The sequence below is a fragment of the Triplophysa rosa genome, linkage group LG8 (genome assembly GCF_024868665.1).
Source record: "Triplophysa rosa linkage group LG8, Trosa_1v2, whole genome shotgun sequence".
Classification (NCBI taxonomy): domain Eukaryota; kingdom Metazoa; phylum Chordata; class Actinopteri; order Cypriniformes; family Nemacheilidae; genus Triplophysa; species Triplophysa rosa.
Window position 1 is genome coordinate 14,034,307 of NC_079897.1, and position 22,534 is coordinate 14,056,840.

The 22,534-nt window shown below is 38.6% G+C and overlaps 2 protein-coding genes across 3 annotated transcripts in view; one reads left to right on the forward strand and one right to left on the reverse strand.

The window, feature by feature from the left end:
• The window catches only part of snrka (SNF related kinase a), a 56,324-nt gene extending 41,348 nt beyond the window's left edge, over window positions 1-14,976 (forward strand). Inside the window, exons 4-6 of the mRNA XM_057340276.1 lie at window positions 4,058-4,270; window positions 7,967-8,101; window positions 11,501-14,976. Coding sequence (XP_057196259.1) covers window positions 4,058-4,270; window positions 7,967-8,101; window positions 11,501-12,824 — 1,672 coding nt within the window. The 3' untranslated portion in view covers window positions 12,825-14,976. The remainder of the gene's footprint in view (window positions 1-4,057; window positions 4,271-7,966; window positions 8,102-11,500) is intronic.
• Window positions 14,977-17,236: 2,260 nt separating this feature from the next.
• ano10a (anoctamin 10a) overlaps window positions 17,237-22,534 on the reverse strand; it is a 30,972-nt gene continuing 25,674 nt past the window's right edge. Inside the window, exon 14 of one of the 2 annotated variants that reach the window (XM_057340084.1) lies at window positions 17,237-18,065. In XM_057340084.1, coding sequence (XP_057196067.1) covers window positions 18,039-18,065 — 27 coding nt within the window. In that variant the 3' untranslated portion in view covers window positions 17,237-18,038. The remainder of the gene's footprint in view (window positions 18,066-22,534) is intronic. The other variant, XM_057340083.1, reaches the window with a different exon arrangement.

Genomic DNA, 22,534 nt, shown 5'->3' on the forward strand with positions numbered 1-22,534 from the left:
TAAACGTTGCGCTTTTAATATGGCGTGTCAAGTATAAAATGGCTCTTTTAAAAAATGTCTAAAAGCATAGCCTGTTCCATTGAGTTGTGCTTTGTATAACTGTTTGAAGGGATAAAAATTGTGTTTTCATGCTCGATCACTGCATTCAGGATTAGTCATTGCTGTACTTTGCAAGTACTTGAGTTCCCAAACATTCCTGCCATCCCTTCACTTTCCGTCTGACATTGTACGGTAAATTTGCAGGTAGTCCCGCCTCAACTTCACACCATTGGTTGATATTTTCAGAGCACCCTAATGTACATTATTCTGGAATAATGATCGGGAATTATTCAGCACATAAAATGAGGTGTAAAATATATTTTAGTATTTAAAAGAACTCTGGCAGGTTTTACGGACACATAATTGTTTCAGATGTCATACGCAGTGTACAGTTTGTTCTTCTGGTCTTTGTAAGTCGTCATTGAAAGGTTACATCTGGACCTCATTGCTTTTGATAATTACACCCTTATTATGTTACTCTAATGACAGCTGTTGTTACCAGGCTGGCCAATGACTGTGGTTATGTATGATATGTCTTGGAGAGGAAGCGTAGTCATTGCATGCCGTCTCTTCTGCTATCCAATTGTGACAACGGGAAATTGTGGCTTTAATCCCTTCAGTTCTGTTCTAAAAGAGTCCCGTTCTTCCCCATCCCATTTTTAGCACCGTAATGGAAAATTTCAGATATTTTGTCTGATGATAAGAGTCTGGCAGTGTATTCAAGATGAGGCAAACAGGCTCATTATCTTTTCACGAATCTATTTATTCTCTTAACAAATTTCTTGCTTGCAGATAATGGCTGAAGCAGGCTGGCCGTTTCTGCATCTCCGCAGCGATGATTTTCAGACTGCTCCTGTAAGCTCGCCCAATCTCCTCGGCTCTTTCATGGTGGCTGGGCTGCAATTTTGCCGCGTGCGTGCGCTGAATGCTGATGTGCCCGTTCGAACTTGGTCTCAAACAGCAGCCGGAGTTGTTTTCCCTCGGCTAATATGAGCTTCATTGGCTTCACTTCAGCTGATAATAGAAATGCTACTGCCTTTGCTTTGAAAAGACAGTATCTATAACCGTATATAACCTGTTTAAGTGACTGCAAGAACATTAGTAATATAAAGGGGACTAAAAAGGTCGAGCGACAATATAGTCACACTTAGTGAATTTCGAAATCAAATGGGCAATTGACCCTTCGTGTTGAGTTTGATTGACAGGCGACGGACCAATCATAACGCCAATATTATGCGCCTGTTGCTATTCGCCATTTTGTCCTACAATCAACCGTTGTTTAGAGACGACATTCACAGGATTTCTGTGAGGTAAAATGCATAAACCAGAAGCAAAAATACCCAACAAATGGAGAAGGGATGCCGCTTCATTGATCATAAAATAGTTATTTTTAGGGATGAACGATAAATTATCGGCCATATCGGTATCGGCCGATAAATGGTCATTTTTAATGTTATCGGTATCGGCCGATATATTATAGCCGATAAATTATTAATCATTTCCTCCAGTTGAACCGCTTCAGATGCACGCTGCTCGCAGTTAAAATCCAGAACAGTACTGTCTTTCTGTCATGATCATTTACTTACTGCTTAGAAAATTAGATTAGAAAAACATTGTTGATGTAGTATGTTGATATTTATGAATGTGTAAATTATGGGAACAAAAGCATATTTTTTGAAGCCGACTGTCTGAATGCTTTCTGTCTTGAGACCTGTTAGACTTGTGGCTAAAGAACATTTTTCTGGGTTGCTCTGGTAGAACATCTATAATTTGTTACTTAAATAAACATTATACCAGAAACGTTTAAAAGTTAAAGAATCTTTAATTATTGTAAAGTAGGCTTGGTACATTATTTTCAGGTGAAAAAAAATATTTTCAGTCACAGAAAATGTTATATTAAAATTTAGATACTGTATATCGGCCAATATATCGGTTATTGGCCTCCAATGTTGAAGAATTATCGGTTATCGTTATCGGCCAAAATTGACATATCTGTGCATCCCTAGTTATTCTACCTACCTGACTATGAAAAATCATGCTTTAATAATAAAAATGCTTTAAAAACTTCACATGGGTATTTAAACCATTCTACTCTATTAGTATGGTGAAAACCTTTGGTAAAAACTTAATTTTCATGATAAGGTTGACATTTGCATGGAATTGGCCAAATAAGGTATTAAAATATTTGAGTTAGGGCTGTCAATAGATTACATGTGTTAATCGCGATAAATCGCACCCTTTTCTTGCGATTAACTGCGATTAATTGCACACGTATAGTGAAATTGAACACACTATTTTGTTTAACATGTTTATTTTATTGCTATTTTAGTGCTGTCAATCACAACTAAATAATCAGAAACAGCTTTATGTTTTTAAATATACTTTTACATTCTAATAATTTCACATTTTATCTCCAAATTAATGTAGAAACAACACATTTCTTTAACAGCATCATTTTATGAATGAAAGCCAACATTCTAATATTTTTGGCTTTGGAACTGATGTCTAAAAAGGTAAAAGATCTCTCTCACGTACCATCTCGGGATCGGTTCCACATTTATGGAATGATCTACCCGCTGCTACAAGATCAGCAGATTCTGTAGCCATCTTTAAAAACCGTCTGAAAACACATCTCTTCTGTCAACACATGGACTGATCAGTTCTGACTTCTATCTCTTTCCTACTCTTTCAAAAAAAAAAAAAAAAAACTTAGCTCTGTATACTGTGATAGGCTATATGAGACCAATTTTCTTTTTGCACTTATGCTTTTTGTTGTCCTTATGTTGTTCCAATTGCTTCCATTGTTTCCCTCATCTGTAAGTCGCTTTGGATAAAAGCGTCTGCTAAATGTAAATGTCTTTATTAAATATATATATATTTTTCTACTAATCAAACCCATTATAATAAGCATAATGTTCAACAGGTAGGAAATATAAAGAATAATAAATAAAGTTCTCAAACACTTTACAGTCTTTACTGCTATACATGAAATACAGAAGAATCCTCATTAAAGCTACAAAATCACATAGATTTTTTTTAAGACCTGCCGCTCTAATCAGGTCTAACGCGCTTCCTATTTTCACTACTCTTTGCATTCATTTAAGACTTTATTTAACTCCTTGACAACTTTGCTTGTGAAAATATTAGACAAAATGTGGTTTGTTGTTGATAGTCTTGTGTGTTTTTGTTCATTCAAGCACGAAAGAGAATTTAATACTGGTGCGCTGTCTGACGCAGCCTTTAGCCCATGTGTACACCGGATGGGACCGCTGTCGCGTTGCGTCGAGCCGTGTTCCACAGCCAAAAGCTGTCAATCTATACTGGGCGTGTCAATACAACCATTTCAAATTACGCCTAAATAGTTGAAAGGCCTTTATATGAATAAGAGCGTGACTATATAATGTAACGCTAGACAATGATGACAGAAAAAACAGATGTTGCGTTAATGGCCTAAGATTTTTTTACATTTTAATTTGAAAAAATGTATTGCATGCGTTAACGCGTTAACGTTGAGTAGAAAATGTTTCATTTGAAACTTGCTGTAGAGAAAGAGAGTATGTACTGTGACTGGAAAGATATGGTCTAATCTTATCTGACTTGAAAATCGGGCTAACCAGACAAATGTTGGCACGATGTGGACACCAGTAATACCGTTCATGACTAATGTCTACACTGCGAGCTATTTTTAACACTGAAACCTCAACTTGACAGAATGAAATCACTCACATTATTCCAGGCAGAGCTGTCTGCACTGCAAGCTTTGTGACATCACAGTTTGTTGAGCACTATACTGTTAGACGCCCAGCTTAGCATTTGGTGAATTAGGACTTTGAGTTATAAAGCCAATGAAACATGAGAACTTAACGAGCTGAATTATGGGGCTTTTTCTCAGATCGATAAGTGGAGTAGCCCGGGGTTTCCAATCGAGAATCACCTATAAAACCCTGACCAGCGTCTAGAGGTGTACTTGCATGTTCAAGACACTTTTTTCATCATCTCTTCTTTCTGTTCCTCACAGCCTGATAAACCGGATGCTTCAAAGGGATCCGAAGAGGCGAGCATCGCTGGAGGAGATCGAGTGCCACGCGTGGCTTCAAGGCGTCGATCCGTCTCCAGCCACGAAGTATAGCACCCCATTGGTGTCTCACAAGAACTTGTCAGAGGAAGAACACAACGGCATCATCCAACGCATGGTGCTGGGTGATATCGCAGATAGAGAAAACATCATCGAGTAAGTTTCAGTGAAGATGTGCGACTAAGCATTTGCGTATCTTCCTGGCCTCATTTTACCCCCCTCCAGTCCTGTTTCTGTCATTTCGAGTGTTCAGATTGAAGTCATTCATAAAAGCTTGTCTATCTGTCATAATATAAGATGAATTTGACTGGAAGCATACCTCCGTCGCCTTTTGTAAACTGTCACTAAAAAGGATTGCATGTTTTTTTTCTGCCATTTTTCATAAGTGCTAAAAAAGTTCATCCCACTGCCAGTGGAGCATGAAATGAACAGTCTGCGGAAGATTCCCGCTGTACAGACTCGTCGAGAGAGATGCATGCTGGGGGACGGTTCAAAGCAGTCATCAGTCTCTGCTCTCTGTCTTTGATAGTACTCGCTGGCAGCTGGAAAACCCCACTGAGAGAAGTCGGTCACCTCAAAGGGTCCCTCAGTGTACTGTAATCGTGTGATAGTATTAAAATACAGCGTACAAGTGTCTTGCAAAATGCAGATGGAAGCTATATAAAACAGATTTGTGGTTCTAACTCTTCTAGTCATGCTTAACACTTATTTCATTTAGAAAACTAAGCAGAGCTGAGCTCTGAACACAGGCCAACATTTTTTTCACCGTGTCTACACCGGCCGCGACCGATGCGACACGACCACAGCTTGTTTTTAATGGCCCTGATAGCACACTCCATCTGGCAGACATCTATTTGACGTCTGCATTTACATCTGCAAGGCATCTGCAATACATAGTTTGTTCATCTGCAATACGTCTCTGAGACGTCTGCTTTCAGATGTCATATAGACATCTAGGAGACGTCTGTAAGATGTTTTTGATTTAGAATGGATGTAAAACTGCTCTTTCTAAGATGTTTAGCAGATGTTTTTTACACAGATGTTTTCCAGATCTTTAGCAGACATCTTACATATGGAAGCATATTGGTTGCTATTTTCATTTTGAAATGCAATACGCAAAATGGCAATGCAGTATGTAAAATGACAATGCAATTGTGTATTTAAATATACATTTTAAATAACATACAGGTATGTGCAACATTAAGTGCAAAATGAAAAAAAAAAATTCAATTATATCAATTACATTTTTCAGTTCCCACACTAGTTTTAATGTGTTATTTAAATTGGTATTTTTAACGCTCTAAGATAGTCAAGCAAAACTGTAGCAAAATGAAAATTCAAATGTTATTTTCCCTAAATGCATTAACATTAACAGGTTGAACATTTGGGATTGCATTTTCATTTACACACATCGCGTTGGGTGTTGCAAAATTCAATGTGGACTTGAAAATGCATTTTGAGCAGGCCACGCCCCCTCCCCGATACAGCGTCATTGCGTGAAGGCGGAGCCAGCATTGCTTGTTACCTGTGTTGTTTTGAGGTGTTGAAAACACGCAGAGATGATAGCGTTAAATCACTTGCACATACACGTTTTCATCATAAACACATTCGGTATTTGTTGTCTTAGTCAATATCTTAACATAATCATTCAGAAAACGTTTGAAACGTTTCTGTAACTTCAGGAATTGAGTTACAGTGGATCTGTCACAGCCCAAACTGCAGCATCCGGATGAATAAGAAACCAAGGTTTATTTTTGTAAGGGCAGATCTTCACTTTGGCAATGTTTATGTATATTTGTGCATAATCTCTCCCCTTACAGTGTCTCCAGCACGAAAGTAGCACAGTACAGACAGGTGTTTTTTCACATAGATGGATCACGTTTGTGATTGTACAGTTAGTTACTGAAGAGTGGTCTCACAAAACGACCATTTCTGAACGATTGTATGAAGATATTGTGACAAAAAAGACAATAATCGAAATACTGAATGTGTTCGTGATGAAAACGCGTATGAGAAAGTCAACTTATAGTGATTATGAGACATTCAACAGGCAAGCTCACCGCTTGATAAGGAATTCTCTACGAGATGTTCTAGCAATGTAGCTACTAGTTCTATCATCTACGGACACGTAATAATATTAAAAAAACAAGTAATTTTGGTCTTTGTGCTCCATTTCGTGTGCATGCGATTTAATGTTTTTATCAGTTCTGCAGCCACACATCCATGCACGTAACGAGCGATGCTGGCTCCGCCGTCACACAATGACGCTGTACCGGGCAGGGGGCGTGGCCAGCTCAAAATGCATTTTCAAATCCACATTGAATTTTGCAACACCCAACACGCTGTGTGTAAATGAAAATGCAATCCCAAATGTTCAACGTGTTAATACATTTATGGAAAATACCATTTTCATTTTCATTTTGCATCTTAACCGTTAAAAATATCCATTTAAATAACATATTAAAACTAGTGTAGGAACTTACAAATGTAATTGATATAATTGTATTTTTATTTTCATTTTGCACTTAATGTTGCACATACCTGTATGTTATTTAAAATGTATATTTAATACACAATTGCATTGTCATTTTACATACTGCATTGCCATTTTGCGTATTGCATTTCAAATTGAAAATAGCTTCCAATATGCTTCCATACTTACAGACATATGTGTGCTAGCTGGGGGTTTGTCGTGTCGTGTCGCATCGTTCCGCATCCAGTGTGGACAAAACGTACATTTATAATGGGTTCTAATGCGTAATGGTTTTATCGTGTCGCTTTGCGCAGCGTCCGATGTAGACACGGTGTTAAAGTGACAGTTCCCCCAAAAAATGAATCTGTCATGATTTACACAACCTCTTGTCATTTCAAATCTGTATGACTTAATTTTTTCTGGAAAACACAAAAGAAGATATTTTGGTAACCAAACAATGGCGGTACCCATTCACTTCTATTGTTAGAACACAAAACCAATGCAAGTGAATGGGTTCCGCCATTGTTTAGTTACCAAAATATCTTCTTTTGTGTTTTGCAGAGAAAATTAAGTCATACAGATTTGAAATGACAAGAGGTGGAGCAAATGATGAATGATTTTTGGGTGAACTGTCCCTTTAAATCAAGATACATTTACTTGACCTGGAAAATGACCTAAGACCAGTAGGTCTTGTTTTATGAAGGATAATACAAAAATTAAGTTTAAAAATTAAGTTAATTCAACTTTGTTTTCAAGTGTATGGTTTCGTAGGTTGACAAGTTTAATTAACAATTAAATTAAGGATATTTTATTTATGGGTTCAAAACCCCATATTTTTTATTGTTAAGTACAATCACCAATTCCTTACATTACAGGTCATAACTTTCATAATGACAACTAAAAGGCTTTTGAGATTTACACAATCACAGAATGTTACACAAAAGTAGTGTTTTTAAACAATAATGCCAAGTATATATGGTTAAGAAAGTCAGTTATTCTGAAAGAATCAGTATTGAAGTTGTACAGAGACTGGAGCCCTCAAATGGATTAAGGCTCACAGTCATTGAGTTGCTTATGCCTCCCATCTCTGATTTAAGCTGAATGCAACCACTTGTGTCTGGAGGTCCTTGAGGTCTGCTTGTAGCTGACATGTTGAATTGTGTTGTCTGAACTAGTGTTTCTCTCAGACAGTCTGTATCTTCTCCTCATTTGTCCACTTTCTTTGCTCTCTCTCTCTCTCTCTCTCTCTCTCTCTCTCTCTCTCTCACTCTCTCTCGCTCGCTCTCGCGCTCTCTCTCTTGCTCTCTCTCTCTCTCTCTCTCTCTCTCTCTCTCTCTCTCTCTCTCGCTCTCGCTCTCTCTCTCTCTCTCTCTCTCTAGGGCCCTGGAGACAAACAAGTATAACCACATCACTGCTACTTACTTTCTGTTGGCTGAACGCATCCTAAGGGAAAAGCAGGAGAAGGAGGTGCAACCTCGATCCTCCAGCCCCAGTAACATCAAGGCCCACTTCAGGTACATCTGTCCCACTGGGGGTTTATTCTTTCTCTTCTGCGTTTCATGTTGAGGGTCATATCTTGTCTTGAGACCCAGAAGACAAAATGCAACACTTAAAGACCAGCCTAGTTCTCTTATAAGTCACAATACTTACAACCAATTGGTCACAATATTTTGTCCTCTTGGATACAAAGGAAAATCAGAGAGGAATGTTTTAAAGAATGGCTTTAGATCGCTCTCAGCAGGAGGTGAAAACATTCATCTCCAGTGAGATGTTAACTTTTGTTCAGAATGTCATGGTCATTCTTTGGCTCGTCTTTAGCGCCATTTGTTTTAATCAGATTTATTCTTTTAGAAAGGTCAGACACAGTGAGGATTTCGTTGAATGAGGCCTTTGCAAACTTAAGCTCACGTTATTGAACTTTAGAAGTTGCGATGTTATTCACGAAGGAATTTCAGGCGCACGTTAACAAATACTAGCACATTAACAAACTTAATGTCAACTGATACGTTATACAAAAGTAGCACAAGAAAAAACTTTTGATTCAAAGTCTTTTTCTAAGTTATATTCAGAGGATGTGAGAGACTGGATGTCAGGATCTCTGTCTGTTCTCAGTCCTGTATTTGGATAACTAGCACATCCTCTGAACCCCGCACGGGGTGACAAATGTCTTTGAGATGATGCTGAAATCGTTTCAGACTGACCCAGAAATGCAGTGAGATTTGCGGATGCTTTCTGAGAGCAGCATGAGAAGAAATGAGTGGATGTGGAGGGATAGAAGCTGAAGGGAGAATAGAGAAAATAGTCCACAGGTTCAGTTTGGCTCATATGGGCATTGTACGTGTCTGACCTCTGCCGTCAAACATTCAGTGACTCATGGGATCATGCAAGAGGATAACAAACACTTTTCTGGGAATCTAAACAGAAATATCAGCAGAATGGAAAAGCACTTAAAATCTCGGAGAGCTTTTTGGCTAGTGTGACCCTGGGTATGTCCAGGTGTCCTCTTAGGATAAGAGTTTGTAAGCTCAGGTTTTAAGGTATTTTTCCTCCTGATCTTATAGGGATTACAGTAGATTTATTTTGTTAATTTTTAAGTAATCAAGTAGACAAAATCTTGCTTTTCTTTTACTAGCAATGTGGAATAACCTTATCCGGTTAAAGTAGAAATCCTCACATTCATTTCCTAACGATAATAGATGTGGAAATGTTTACCATCCTTTCTCATCAAACTTGTAAACAAAGCTGAAGCTTCATAAATTTGACTTGGCCTTACTCCCATATCATCATAGCCCAGAAATCATATCAAGCACCGTGACAATGTAAATGTATAAACAAGTTTAGTCAACTTTTTTTTCCCAAACAAAATACGTGCAGACATGTTTTATTTTGTTGTCTTTCTGGGCAGAAGCTTGATTGAAAGTAACAAAGTAACACTGTGTGGTTTTAAGAGAAATTTACTACATTTGTGTTTGTATTGTTCTCCCTATTGTTTTAATCTGGGCGCTGTAGTGCCGTGTCTGTTTCGTTTGTTGTCATATCAACATGAAGTTTATGTAGTGTTAGTGTGGTTATGACAACCACAGAGAACATGCTGGAACTCTGTAGTACTGCTGCTAAAGTGTAATGTATCATCTTGGCATTTTTTTTTTCTTTCCATAGCGACTTGCAAGAAAGCAGACATGTTGTGTAAATGGTACCCCAGCTGGAAGCTAAGGATACAAGTTTATACATTAAAAGCAAGTTGGAATTATCTTGCGAATCCCCTTGTTCCTTTGTTGAGTGTTTGGCACAGGAAGCAAATCTGGCTTTTGTCAAGGATGGTCATGATCGCAAGGGTTGTCTTCAGAAGGCACTCTCCAGAGCTTCTTTGTTTAAAAGTTATATCTAGTTTACTGTATCCTGATTTAACTTAAAGGGACAGTTCACCCCAAATTGAAAATTCTGTCATCATTTACTCACCCTTTTACTCAAGTTGTTCTAAATCTTTTTAAATGTCTTTGTTCTGATGAACACAGAGAAAGATATTTGCAAGAATGCTTATAACCAAACAGTTCTTGACCACCATTGACTACCATAGTAGGGAAATTGCCTTATAAATTTATTTTTGTTGAACACCAAATAAGATATTTTGAAGAATGTAAGAAAGCAAACAGTTCTGGGACACTTTTTACTACCTTTGTCATTTTTCCTACAATGGTAGTCAATGGTGGCCAATAACTGTTTGGTTACAAGCGTTTTTCCAAATATCTTTCTCTGGTTTCATCAGAACAAAGAACTTTATACATAGGGCTGTGACGGTGGCAGTTTTTTACCACTGTGGTGGTAATAGACAAATCGACCGCGGTGGTGCGGTGGTTGAGAAATATATATTATTTATATAAATAATATTTATATTATTATATTTGCGTGTAGCAACCACATGACGAGTGGAAGAGAAATATAGACCTTATTTAAATACTTGAAATTGTTAAATAATTGAAATATGATATCTGAAATAAATGAGGATGAAACATCCGTCAATGTTTAACGCGCAAATCCATCAGTGAAACGGCACACTACAGCATATAAAACATTTAAATAAACATCAGTAAATAATTAAAACTTAAATGATATAAGAAAGCTAAATACTAAATAAAAAAGCTCTTGTTGCAGTAACTTCAGTCAGTGGCGTATTAACCCTTACAGTCCTTAACAATTCCATTTGAAACAAACTGTTTAAACCTACATTGGCTTTCCTATTCAGATTGCCATAAAAACATTACTTTTTCCGACTCGTTGATGTGAAACTTACTTGTTGACATTGTCCAGATTAAAATGTGTACAGCTGCACTAAATGCGCGTTCAGAAGATGTGCACAGGAGCGCAAATGAATAGATGTCTCTCCGCAACCGCGGCAAAACCTGCGCGCACTCCGACACTAAGCAAGCGGGTCATAGCCAGTTTTGATTTTACGTATCTGTTCATTTCACAACAAGATCCATTGCAAAACCCGCAGAATAACCTGGGTTTTGCCGTGCAGGTCTGCGCTCGAACGCACCAACGGAAACGTATGCCAATAATTTCTGTTAATTTAAAATCTTTTAAATAAAACCATCCACAACTGAAAGGCTACAACTAGCAATCGTTATCGCAACTCTCATATTTATTACACCTATATTTGTCAGAGTGACGTGCACTACCGCCGGTGGCAGTTCACCACCATCATTGCACTTTACCATCGCGGTGGTGCGGTTGTTACGGCAACCGTCACAGCCCTGTTTATACAGATTTGGAACAACTCGAGAGTGAGTAAATGATGACAGAATTTTCTTTTTTGGGTAAACTGTCCCTTTAAAGCGTATAACAAAGCTTGTATTTGTTTGATACAGAATCTATCACTGATGTCAAGCTCCATGTCCCTTTCTCTTTTGCAGGCAGTCATGGCCGACCAAAAAAATCGGCATGCTTCAGGACATCGAGGACAGTATAGCCTCTTCCTCCATCTCTCACGCTGGGGGTCCACAATCTCCGGCTCGAAGCACTGAAAACCTGCTGAACGGCCACCGCAGTAAAGGACTTCTAGAAGTGGGACATAGGGAGGAGACCAGTGAAGCCTCCAGCAGCTCTGCTGCACCCGTTGCTCTGCCCCCAAACCCCCTCAAGACTGGGGTCATGGCACCTCTCGCATCCGCTTCGGTGAAGCAACGTACCTGCCTTTTTCGAGTGGAAGAGGACGAGGAAGAAGAGGAAGAACAGGAGCCTTCACCATTGCTCGCCCAAGTGGTTTTGCGACGCAAGCCACCATCCATCACCAACCGGCTCACGTCCCGCAAAAGCGCCCCGGTGCTCAATCAAATCTTTGAGGAGGGCGAATCTGATGATGACTTCGACATGGATGAGAGTCTTCCGCCTAAGCTTAGCCGGTTGAAGATGAACATGACATCTCCGGGCACTGCCCAGAAGCGTTACCACCGGCGCAAGAGTCAAGGCCGCGGATCGAGTTGTTCCAGCTCGGAAACCAGTGACGATGATTCGGAGAGCCACCGCAGGCGATTAGATAAAGACACAGGGTTTACCTACAGCTGGAATCGTAGGGACAGTAGCGAGGGTCCGCCTGGAAGCTCGGGGGGAAATGGGGGTGGAAGCAGCGGAGGGCAAAGTAAACCACCTGAGGAGGGTAACTCGGGACCAGACAAGGGAAGTCCTCCAGGCGGAGGAGGAGGAGGGAGTAGTGGTGGTACAGGAGGGAGCGGAGGAGGCGGAGGGGGTACAAAAGGACAAGGAGGCCCTTCCAGCTGTTCCCGAAGCAACAACAACAACGCTTCATCCGGCTCGAAGCGTAGTGCAGCTCGCAGCGCCGGAGAACTGGTGGAGAGTCTGAAGCTCATGAGTTTGTGCTTGAGCTCTCAGTTTCAGCATCGCAGCTCGGGAGGAGGAGGACGGTTTATTCTGGATCCTCAGAGCCTGTCCAGCGTCAAAGTCCAGGAGAAGTCCTCCTGGAAGATGTGCATTGGTTCCAACAGCAGTCTAGACAAAGTCATCAACCCTGCCGGGGTAGGGGCAACGGAGCGATATCCGGATCAAACGGCAGTCATGCTGAACGAACTGGGCCTGGTCAAGGAGAATAACCTGAACTTGAAAAACAACGTTCTCCAGCTACCTCTGTGCGAGAAAACCATCTCGGTGAACATCCAGCGAAGTCCCAGGGACGGGCTCCTCTGTGCCTCGGCCCAGGCCAGCTGCTGCCAGGTCATATGACTCCATTGTTCCTGTTGCCACATTTGTAGCGCAACGATGAGTTCACCACCAGTAGCTGTATATGACCCCTTGACCCCAACCTGACCTTTGAACCTGCCTTCTGTGTCGTCTTAATCATTCTCACAATTTATTTATTAAGTTTCTTCTGTTGGACCCGTTGGTTTTAATGAAGTGCACGCTGCTAGCCTTTCCTTTCGTGTGTGTGTGTGTGTGTGTGCGTGTGTGTGTGTGTGTGTGTGCGTGCGTGCGTGCGTGCGTGCGTGTGCGAGTCTTGTTTTTGCTTTTATTCCCCTAAAATGCTCTTACCGTGAATTACATTGGTTCCAACTTGGCCCAATCAATCAAACGTTGTGGAAACTGTGTATGTATAAACAGTTGAATAAAGTGAGATATTTACATAAGACCAAAAGTATGACAGAGCAGAACATGGCAATTCAGAAAACTAGCACTTAAAGTGGCTCAAAGTAAATTTAGGTATAAAGACTGATTTTGTAGATTAAGCCCCAGTGTCACTGCAGTATCAAAGACAGATTGAATGATATTAAAGTAAAAGCAATAGTGAAGAAGTCATAGCGCTCCCTTGTGAGTCTTAAAGTTAAGTACTGTCTTGCACACAGCCGGTTTTTATTCGCCATCTTTAAAGTGATGTCGACTGTTTTCATTTCACTGTTAAAACTGTTTCAGTTTAACTAAACTTGAGGTTACTGACAATCAGTTGCAATATCTTATTAAGGGAAATTCTTTATGGAAATGTTCCTAAAGTGGGTTACGGGATAATCCAGAAAACATACTTTTCATTGTTTGGTTTGAATTGAATTGTCACGTGTAAATTTGCATCACACCTCACCTTAAGTATTCATTTTTGTGTGCATTCAAGGAACGATTTTTCAGATTTAAGTGCAATTTATACAAGTCAAAACTGGCAAATTTTTTAACCCCCCATAAAATGCCCATCTGAGTTGCCAAATTTGCATCCCAGACCTAGATGCGTTTTATCATTGAACAAAGGATCAAATGAAAATAACACTACGGTGTAAGTCCACAGTTAGGACGACATACATACAAATCACAGCGGGCATAATTAGACATGAGCTGTTTGTGCTGGAGTAAAAGCCTGCAGACTTCAGCTGTGTAGTACTGAATAGTAAATGAGAACCGTTGAGCCACTGCCCTTCTTTTTCAATGTCACTACCGCAAGACAGAATCTGAAAACAGAATTTATTTTCGGTTGCAGATCCCGATGTTGGCCATCTCACTCCTGTTGTTCTTGTACTGGTCAGCTTTGAGTTACTGTGTATACCAGTCTCCGAACGGACTGGCCTTACGGGCTGTTTATAAGTATGTACATATATATTTTTTAAAGTATATAGTTTTTTTGAAAGGACTGCTGTTTTAATGCTGTGTCGGATGTGGGCCTCGAGTCGGCTTCCAGATGGGATAAAACAGGGCTGTTTTGTCACCTGATGACATTTAAATCTCGTATTCTGTGATTGGCCACTCTTTCGGGATGTGTTGGCCATCACCTGATATAGATCAAATCAAAGGTCTGCTGTGAGTGTACAAGAGGATTGGGTGTGAGAAATTTAAAGGGCATTTGCAATAAGCTATAAGTTGCAGCTATATGTAAATATAATTTCTGTTTCGTTTTTATATTTCAAACCTGTACGTCCTTCAAATGGCTCACTTAACCCATCTTAAGTATTTCCGTACGTTGCGTCTTTTCGTTTTAAGAATAAAGTCTGTAAATATAGGTGTAAATATGGTGCTCTATACTTAGAAATGCAGTGTTGGACTTCTTGTTCATAGCTGTAATATAGCCTTATTAGATATGAGTGTCAAATACAGAGCAGGGGAGGTTGAAAAGAAGAAAACCGTGCTGTATGCATCATGTCAGTCTCTGACTTTGTCCTACCCTAATGTAAACAGCTTAACGACATGTGCATGTGTTGTGCGTTTGACATTATTGATCCAAGTCCATTCAGAGGAGAAGAACCAACTCGAGATGTTACAGGACCAAACCATGTACTGACGTTAAAAAAATGACTTCGAAGAAGCAAAACGAATAAATGTTCTGTTGCTGAAACTTGTCCTTAAAAGTTACATATAGCTATGGTGATGTCCAAAATTAAATGTGAAATATGTTGTCTTCAAACTTTGACTGGTCGTTTTTTGTGTTTGGGTGTGTGTGTGTGTATTATTGGTCTTATTAAAAAGTGTTTGCATAAAATGAAGGTTTTGAACATTTGTGGACATGTTTATAGATTGTAAGCTGCATTATATTTTGGGTGAATGCATAAAAATCTTAATAATGTGACCCGGTCTGTGAAAACCCAGCTAAAGTGATTTTTACTCTTTTCTACATAAGCCTACGTTGTGTGAAAATATAACTGATATCTTTAATATTGACTAAGGCCATCTCAAAGATTAAAATCACGGTGAAATGATTAAAATCAGGCTTTCATGCTTTTTATCTCAATATTACATTGAGAATTAACTTAAGAAATGGAAATCTGCGTTTTACTGTGATGTACAGTATGTGAAGAATGGAGCATTAAAGAGGAAGGTTTCAGTACTTTGTTCTTTAAGTCCACAGCCCAATACGGTGAATGTTCTGTTCAATCCCAGAACATTTTATTTCTCTGTGAGCGTTCTTTTCCAATGGAAAGAAGATCGTTTTAGTGTTTCATTGGACACTTGCTGTAAAGAAGTTAAACATGACAGGGTACTGCTCAGGGCTCGTGGGCCCCTGCTGTTGAAAGCTATTTTCAACTGATTTACTGCCTGCTTGTGCTGCCAAGGTATCTCAAGTAACGAAGAGCTTTTCAGGGGTGTCTCAAGTGCATGTACACCATCAGTTAGTCAAACACACACCACGCATGTTGTCAGTAGAGCACCTTGAGTACACACACGCAGACATGTTGTGCATATTGTCAGTGGAAACTGCTGAAACAGCATCAGTGTCAGAAAGTGTGACAAGCCGTTCTTTAATTAGTCTTTTGACGTGACTGCGTTTGCTAGTCACTCCGCTCTACTGCACTAATACTGTACTCAATCCTCAGCTTTAAGTCACCATGAAATCAAAACGGACGATTCTATAATATTTTTTGATGGCATATTGCAGTGTTTATACAGTAAGTGTGAACTGATTTATATTTGCTTGTCATTATTGTTTTTCATACGCTACCGGTCAAAAGTTTTAAGACACTTGAGTGAAACGTTTTTAAGTTTTGATCTGAAATTGTATGCTTTAATATCTGAAATTCGTTTCGTAGACAAAAATAAAATTGGCAAAAAAAATTCATTACGAAACAAACTATTTAATAAAAATTATTTTGAACTCCATATCTGAAATTCATTTTGTAGATAAAAATAAAAATTTGCAAAAAAAATCATTACGAAACAAACATTTTATTTAATAAAAATGTTTTTGAAATCAATATCTGAAATTGTTTCGTGGACAAAAATAAAATTTGGCAAAAAAAAATCATTACGAAACAAACATTTTATTTAATAAAAAATTATTTTGAAATCAATATCTGAAATTCGTTTCGTAGACAAAAAAAATTTTTGCAAAAAAAGAATGATTACGAAACAAACATTTTATTTAATAAAAATGTTTTTGAAATCAATATCTGAAATTAGCTTCGTAGACCAAAATAAAATGTTGCAAAACAAAATTTCATCACGAAACAAACATTGTATTTAATAAAAATGTTTTTGAAATGGATGACCGAATATTGAAGAGCAGCAAATATAAACTCAGAATAGATGGGAACTATTGCTTAATTAAAAACCAAGAGAACATTTCTGCTAACTTTAGGCAAAAGGTGTCTACACAGAATATGCTAAAATATATTTATTTAAAATATATGTTTTCATATTTTTTGTTACGGCACAATTCCCATAGTTTTCTTCGTTATATTTCATTATATGATGAGTTTAGTAGTATTCTAAAATATGGGGTAAATATGAATGTAAAAATATGGTTAGTTGTTCTGGTCTTTTGACCAGTAGTGTCACGCTTCCCATTTCCAATGATCCAATCAATTCCTGAAGGATGTAATCAAGTCCAACCGTACATTTTTTTCTCTTTCCAGAAGCCTTTGCACTAAGATACAGTATGTCACACTACGCGAAGAATGACCATCACAACTTACATCTCATGTCGACTTGAAACTTGTTTCCAAAAAAAAAAGACTATGAGCATATGCCTGCATTTAAGATTCTATATCATGTCAATTATTCAGCATATTGGCAGTGGGGAAACTATTGAAAAAAAACCTTTTTGCAGCAAGAACTTTTTAATAAACGGAGTGTAAATCAATATGCGGAAGGGCAAAATCATCCTAAGTGTCTCTTATGTTGCTCTTGTGTTGTCAAGGACGTGAATGAGAATTGATTTGATTAAATTACTCTGCAGAATGATTTATTAACATGAATGCAAGAGCATCTTCAGTATTTCCAGACCAGAATGGAAGTCACACGTTGTCTGACACCTTCTGAAAACCTTGAGAACATCTCATTACCATTTCCAAAGGAAGTGTCAAAGACAAAGACCACGTGATAACTGAGATTTTATTTTCAGCCAGAGATTATTGAATATCTTCAAGTACAGCATAGGGTGGACTTGATATCGGTAAACAAAAGCTGTAACAGTTAAATGTGATGCAGTGATGTTAAAAGGCACAGCTCAATCTTTGGTAGAGAGGTAAGTGAATGAAAGCAGTCAGTTTCTATTGCTCACAGAATTATAATACGTCATCATTTGTTGGATTTTTAGGCCCTACATCGGATAAATAATTTCTCTGTACAAATCGATTATAGACAGATTCAGACAGTCATAAAAATGCAGCATACTTTGAAGCAATGTTTAATGGGGTCAGGATTGCTGATTTGGATTGTTTTCAATTACATTCCCACCTGTCCATCATCATATCAGTAACCGTTACACTGACTGAAAAAAAAATCTGAAATATGTGCATGCTTTAAATGCAATAACAAAAAAAATCATTTAAAAACACCCTGTGTCATATCCAGACGTGTACAGTATGTTTGGAGTCAATAAGACATTTATGCAAATAACATGGCAAGGAGTGCATTTTACAGTATATCAGGTACATGTAATACTTGATTGTGTACAGCATGTGCACACCTTAAGCAGTTGTATCATTATAGTTTGTTTGATTCCTCTGTTGTCACATGTCAAACCGTATCTCAAGTCTCCGCGGCTTCCAGTATTTTCTGGAAAGACAAAAAAAATCATTTTTGAATGCAGACAAGAACAGTAAGGTAAGAAACATACGATGGGTGTATACAAATTCTTGAAAATGTACAAATCCAGTGTTTATGATTCTCAAAGATTTTTTTTTAATATCCTTAAAATCTTGCAGGGTTATAGTCTAAAAGAACTACATAAAGCTGATATGCTGTTCTTATAATGTTGGACAGACAGATTTATAAATGTTAATATTCAGATGAGTACCAACACTGTTATTACAGGACTTCAACTATACCATCATGACAGGTTTTTAAAAAGACAAGTACATTACAGCAAGAGACTTCATCTTCATCATAAAAATGAAGCCATATGAAGAGATTTTCTGCAGCGCACACATTCTGCAGACTGTATGCAGAGCTTCATTTAATCAATTCATTTCACTGCCTGCAGCAAACCAGAGCAAATTACATTCTCTGTGAAAAGTGTTAGGTGCAATTAACTTTTAAGTCCAAAAGAGAGATCAATAGGGTCGGAGCTGCTGACATTGTGATTCTGTACATGTGGTTCATAGAGTCCAAACGCTCGAAACCCTCTGAGAGCATTCTACAATGGTTATTATTCAGCCCCACGTATAAAGGCCATTAGACTGCTGTGACAGAAAAACTTCATTAAATATTTAAAGAGGTCTGTGTTTTTATACTGCCGTCTTTATTCAACTAATTTATTTTTCATTCTGGGCCAGTCATAACTCGAGCTTAGTGTAATGAATCAGCTGCTGCTTGGATTGACTAGTCGTTCTTTTAGTTCACATTTCACCCTTGAAGCAAATGACATAAAATAAAACAATTATGGATAATACTGGATAATTATGGATGTGACATAAAACGCTCAGAGAATATATGCGTTACAAATATTCAGAACCATTGTTTATATTTGGCTAAACCCTTTGTTCAGTTGATCAGTTTATGCTGCACACGAGTTTTCTATAAAAAAATGGAAATAAACATGCGTTATGGATGTGACAAAAAGGGACAGTTTTTGGGAGACGACAAACTTTGTAAGATTTCTGTCCATTTAAATGCACAAATCTGAAGCAATAATACCCAACAAATGGAGAAGGGATGCCTCTTCATAAGAACATAAGATAGTTACTTTATTTTATTTTTCATGTGCCCAATTATGAAGAATATGTACCTTTATGGATGTGACAATCCTGAAAATGTCACTTACATGATTATGGAAAATCATGCACTAAAAATAAATGCTTTAAAAACTAGAAGAGAGACCTCACATGGGTATTTGAACAACCAAATGTTAATATCTGTGCTGTTAGTATAATAAAAACCTTTGGTTAAAACTTTATTTTTTCATGTTAAGGTTGACATTTTCACAGAATTGTCACATGCCAGTCAGTAGTACACGTCTAAGCGTGAATTTTCTGGATTTCAGGGGATGTCTTGATGGGCGTTCTGGAATACTTGACTGGACATGTCAGTATTGATTATGTGAGAAAGAAGATGGGGATTTAAAGGCTTTAAAGCTTTTGCAACACCAACATACTATCAGTCATGTTAACAACTGCACTCAAATCAAGAGCAAGCTCAGGGTCAATGAATCATTACAGACTGAACAGCTTGGTGGGATCCTTTGATTCAACAAAATCACACGAACCAAATCATTTAGAAAACACACATCAATGTGTCGAGAGCTTTCAGATTCGTATTTTGTTGGCTGTGTCGACTTCACTTCCCCCAACATCACCAAAGGTTAGCGTGGGACATGTCACACTCTCACTGATTTTAGAAAGTTGACATATCCTCAGAGGACCGGCTTGTACCACTTCCTGTGACGGTTGTCGACCAATGACGTAAAAGCCGTGTTAATATGAAGAGGTCCATCATGCAACTGCAACAATTAAGAATTTCTTATTTTTTCCGAAACGGGAACTGTAGACTCCAGAATCTCTTCACTTCACCATCTCTAAACCACCACCATGGGAACGCTTCGATCGAGCTGTTGATGTAAAGTGAGATGATATGCAGATGTGTATTAACAGCCCCAACAGTTCCCAACCATATCCCCTTGTCTTCATGTGAAATGTTTTCCATTTATGCTTTCATTCAGCCATAAAACACAGACAGTTCTCACATTTCAATAATTTAATAATCGATGTGACCAATTGCAACTAAATACAGCGAGTTTCCACCGTAAACAAAAAGAAAAAAAACATTTGATCAACTTTTTTGTTACAAATTATAAGTAGAGATGCGCTGATACTACATTTCTCCACTGTTACCGATAGCCGATTATTCAGAGTGATATCTGCCGATACCGATAGTCCAGGGGTTCTAAACCTTTTTGACTCCAAGTCCCCCCACTGTATTCAACAATATTCAAAGCCCCCACCCGCCACTCACAAAAACTCAAAATATCTATCCAATAAAATATTTCAGAGCTTGATATCAACTGGAAAAGTGTTTCTTTAATAAAAAATAGACAAATAATGAGACATTTTTTTATTTTTAGTTGCTTTAAGGTGTTATTCAATGCTCATTTTGTCTCATTTTAAATGATTAGTCATCCTGAGGCCCCCTTGGAAGTCAGCTGGGCCCCCCTGTTGAGAACCACTGCGATAGTCTTTTGATTGACAGAATATATTGGCCCTGATCATCGTCTGTTTTTAAACTAGCGGCCGATAGCAGACAGTGTGAAAAATTACTTTCATCGACCGATACCGTTTTTTTGGTCAATATGTCGGTGCATAACTCAAGATACGTATACTGAAAAAACCTTCAGTCAATTTCAGAATTGTATAGAATTTGCTCTTTCTTCCTTTGACAAGATTGTATAAACCCTAATGATCCATGTCATCCTTTCATGATCTGAGAATCTTGCAAAGTTGAATGTTAAATGTCTTTAACGAAAATCTGACCTATGCCATGCTGACCTACGGTTGGTCAAGTTTACAAATGTGCTTACATTTGATTAGTGTCCTATAAATGATTCAGGACCATCTTAAATATTCCTTTATATTAGATCATTAAGATTCTTTGCTTAAAATCTTTCAAAACCCTAAACCTTGGATCCAGCTGTATCTCTGCTTTTTTATCTCTAGGATCGCATCTCTAATCTTCAATGCCAATCTTTTTTCCATTGCCAGCCAGTCATACAGCTGTTGAGGGTTAAACTGAGATTGTTCAAGAGAATGTAAATTCTAAAATCGGCAGTTGTCGTAATGGTTCCCTGCTAGCGCTGGCAGCTTGGCCTTTTCTTGGGTCCTTTCCAAACACTGACCACTAACGGGGGTTTCCACTGGCACCGCAAGTTTTTTACCGGCTATTTTCAGAGTCCCTTTGCCCTAGAGCGGCACAAGCTTTCCTCCCAACAGCTGTCTTCACCTCCTCTGAGCTGCTGAACACATGGAAATACAGCTAATCTCCATCATTTGATGCTAGCTCATCACTAGCGCTCTCAAACCGCTGGACCAAGCGTCTTCCCTATATCACCGACCAAACGTGCCATTTAACTGCAGTCGGCACTTTTGAGCTTGAACAGACCCGGACGTAGCAGTTGGAACGATCAGCTGCCGTCCATCATGCTGATGAAGAAGCTTCGGTGAAGACGCATGGCCAGCGCTGGCAGAGGGACGAGATGGTGTTGGGTGAAGTTTGCGAAAGAGAAGCGGAGGGGCCGGAGCCCAGAAACATCACGTCTTCAGTCATCCTGAAATATAATCGATATGTGTTTTACGACCCGCGTCTCTCGGCTAAATTAAAAGAAATGTTAGACGGATGAACCTTCGATGGAGTCCCGCCTTCATCGCAGCTCGTCGGCCAAGTGCTCCATCACGGCTTTACATGTGCTGCTTTGAATTTGTCACGAGAATGGTCTTCTCCAACACAATCTCACGAGAATTTGTAACTATTTTACAAGATGGCTAATTCATATATGAATCCGTACCATCTTATTTGCACGTCTTAGTACAATTTGCTTTTGCGCCAATGACGTTAGGTTTAGGGGTGGGGTTATGGGAGGGGCTTCTGTGCTTTTTTCTAATAACCATACGTTTTTGTACGATTCACATCATATCATTGCAAAAAATGGATGAGATGGTGACTACAATAGAGTTAGAAACTACAACGTTTAGTTAAATATGATTAGTAATCAACATTTAAGACTCTTTCATAATTCTTCACGTTTCACAGAAATCGCTGCATTGACGAACGTTACAAAGTCCATCAGAAATTGTTTTGTTCGTGCCAGTGCCAATCCAGTGCTCAAAATGTAGCCTGATCAACTTGTAACATTATAATCCACAGCAATTATAAGGCGAGGGAGACTATATCGCACACATCTCATCTGCTGTTAGTGCAGGGAGTAAACACAAGGCCACGTTAAAGATAACGCTGATGCCAACAGCACACTCCAGCTCATTGTCATTCCCAATCCAACTGTGCCATATCACCAGAGCCATGGCAACAGACTTACCGAC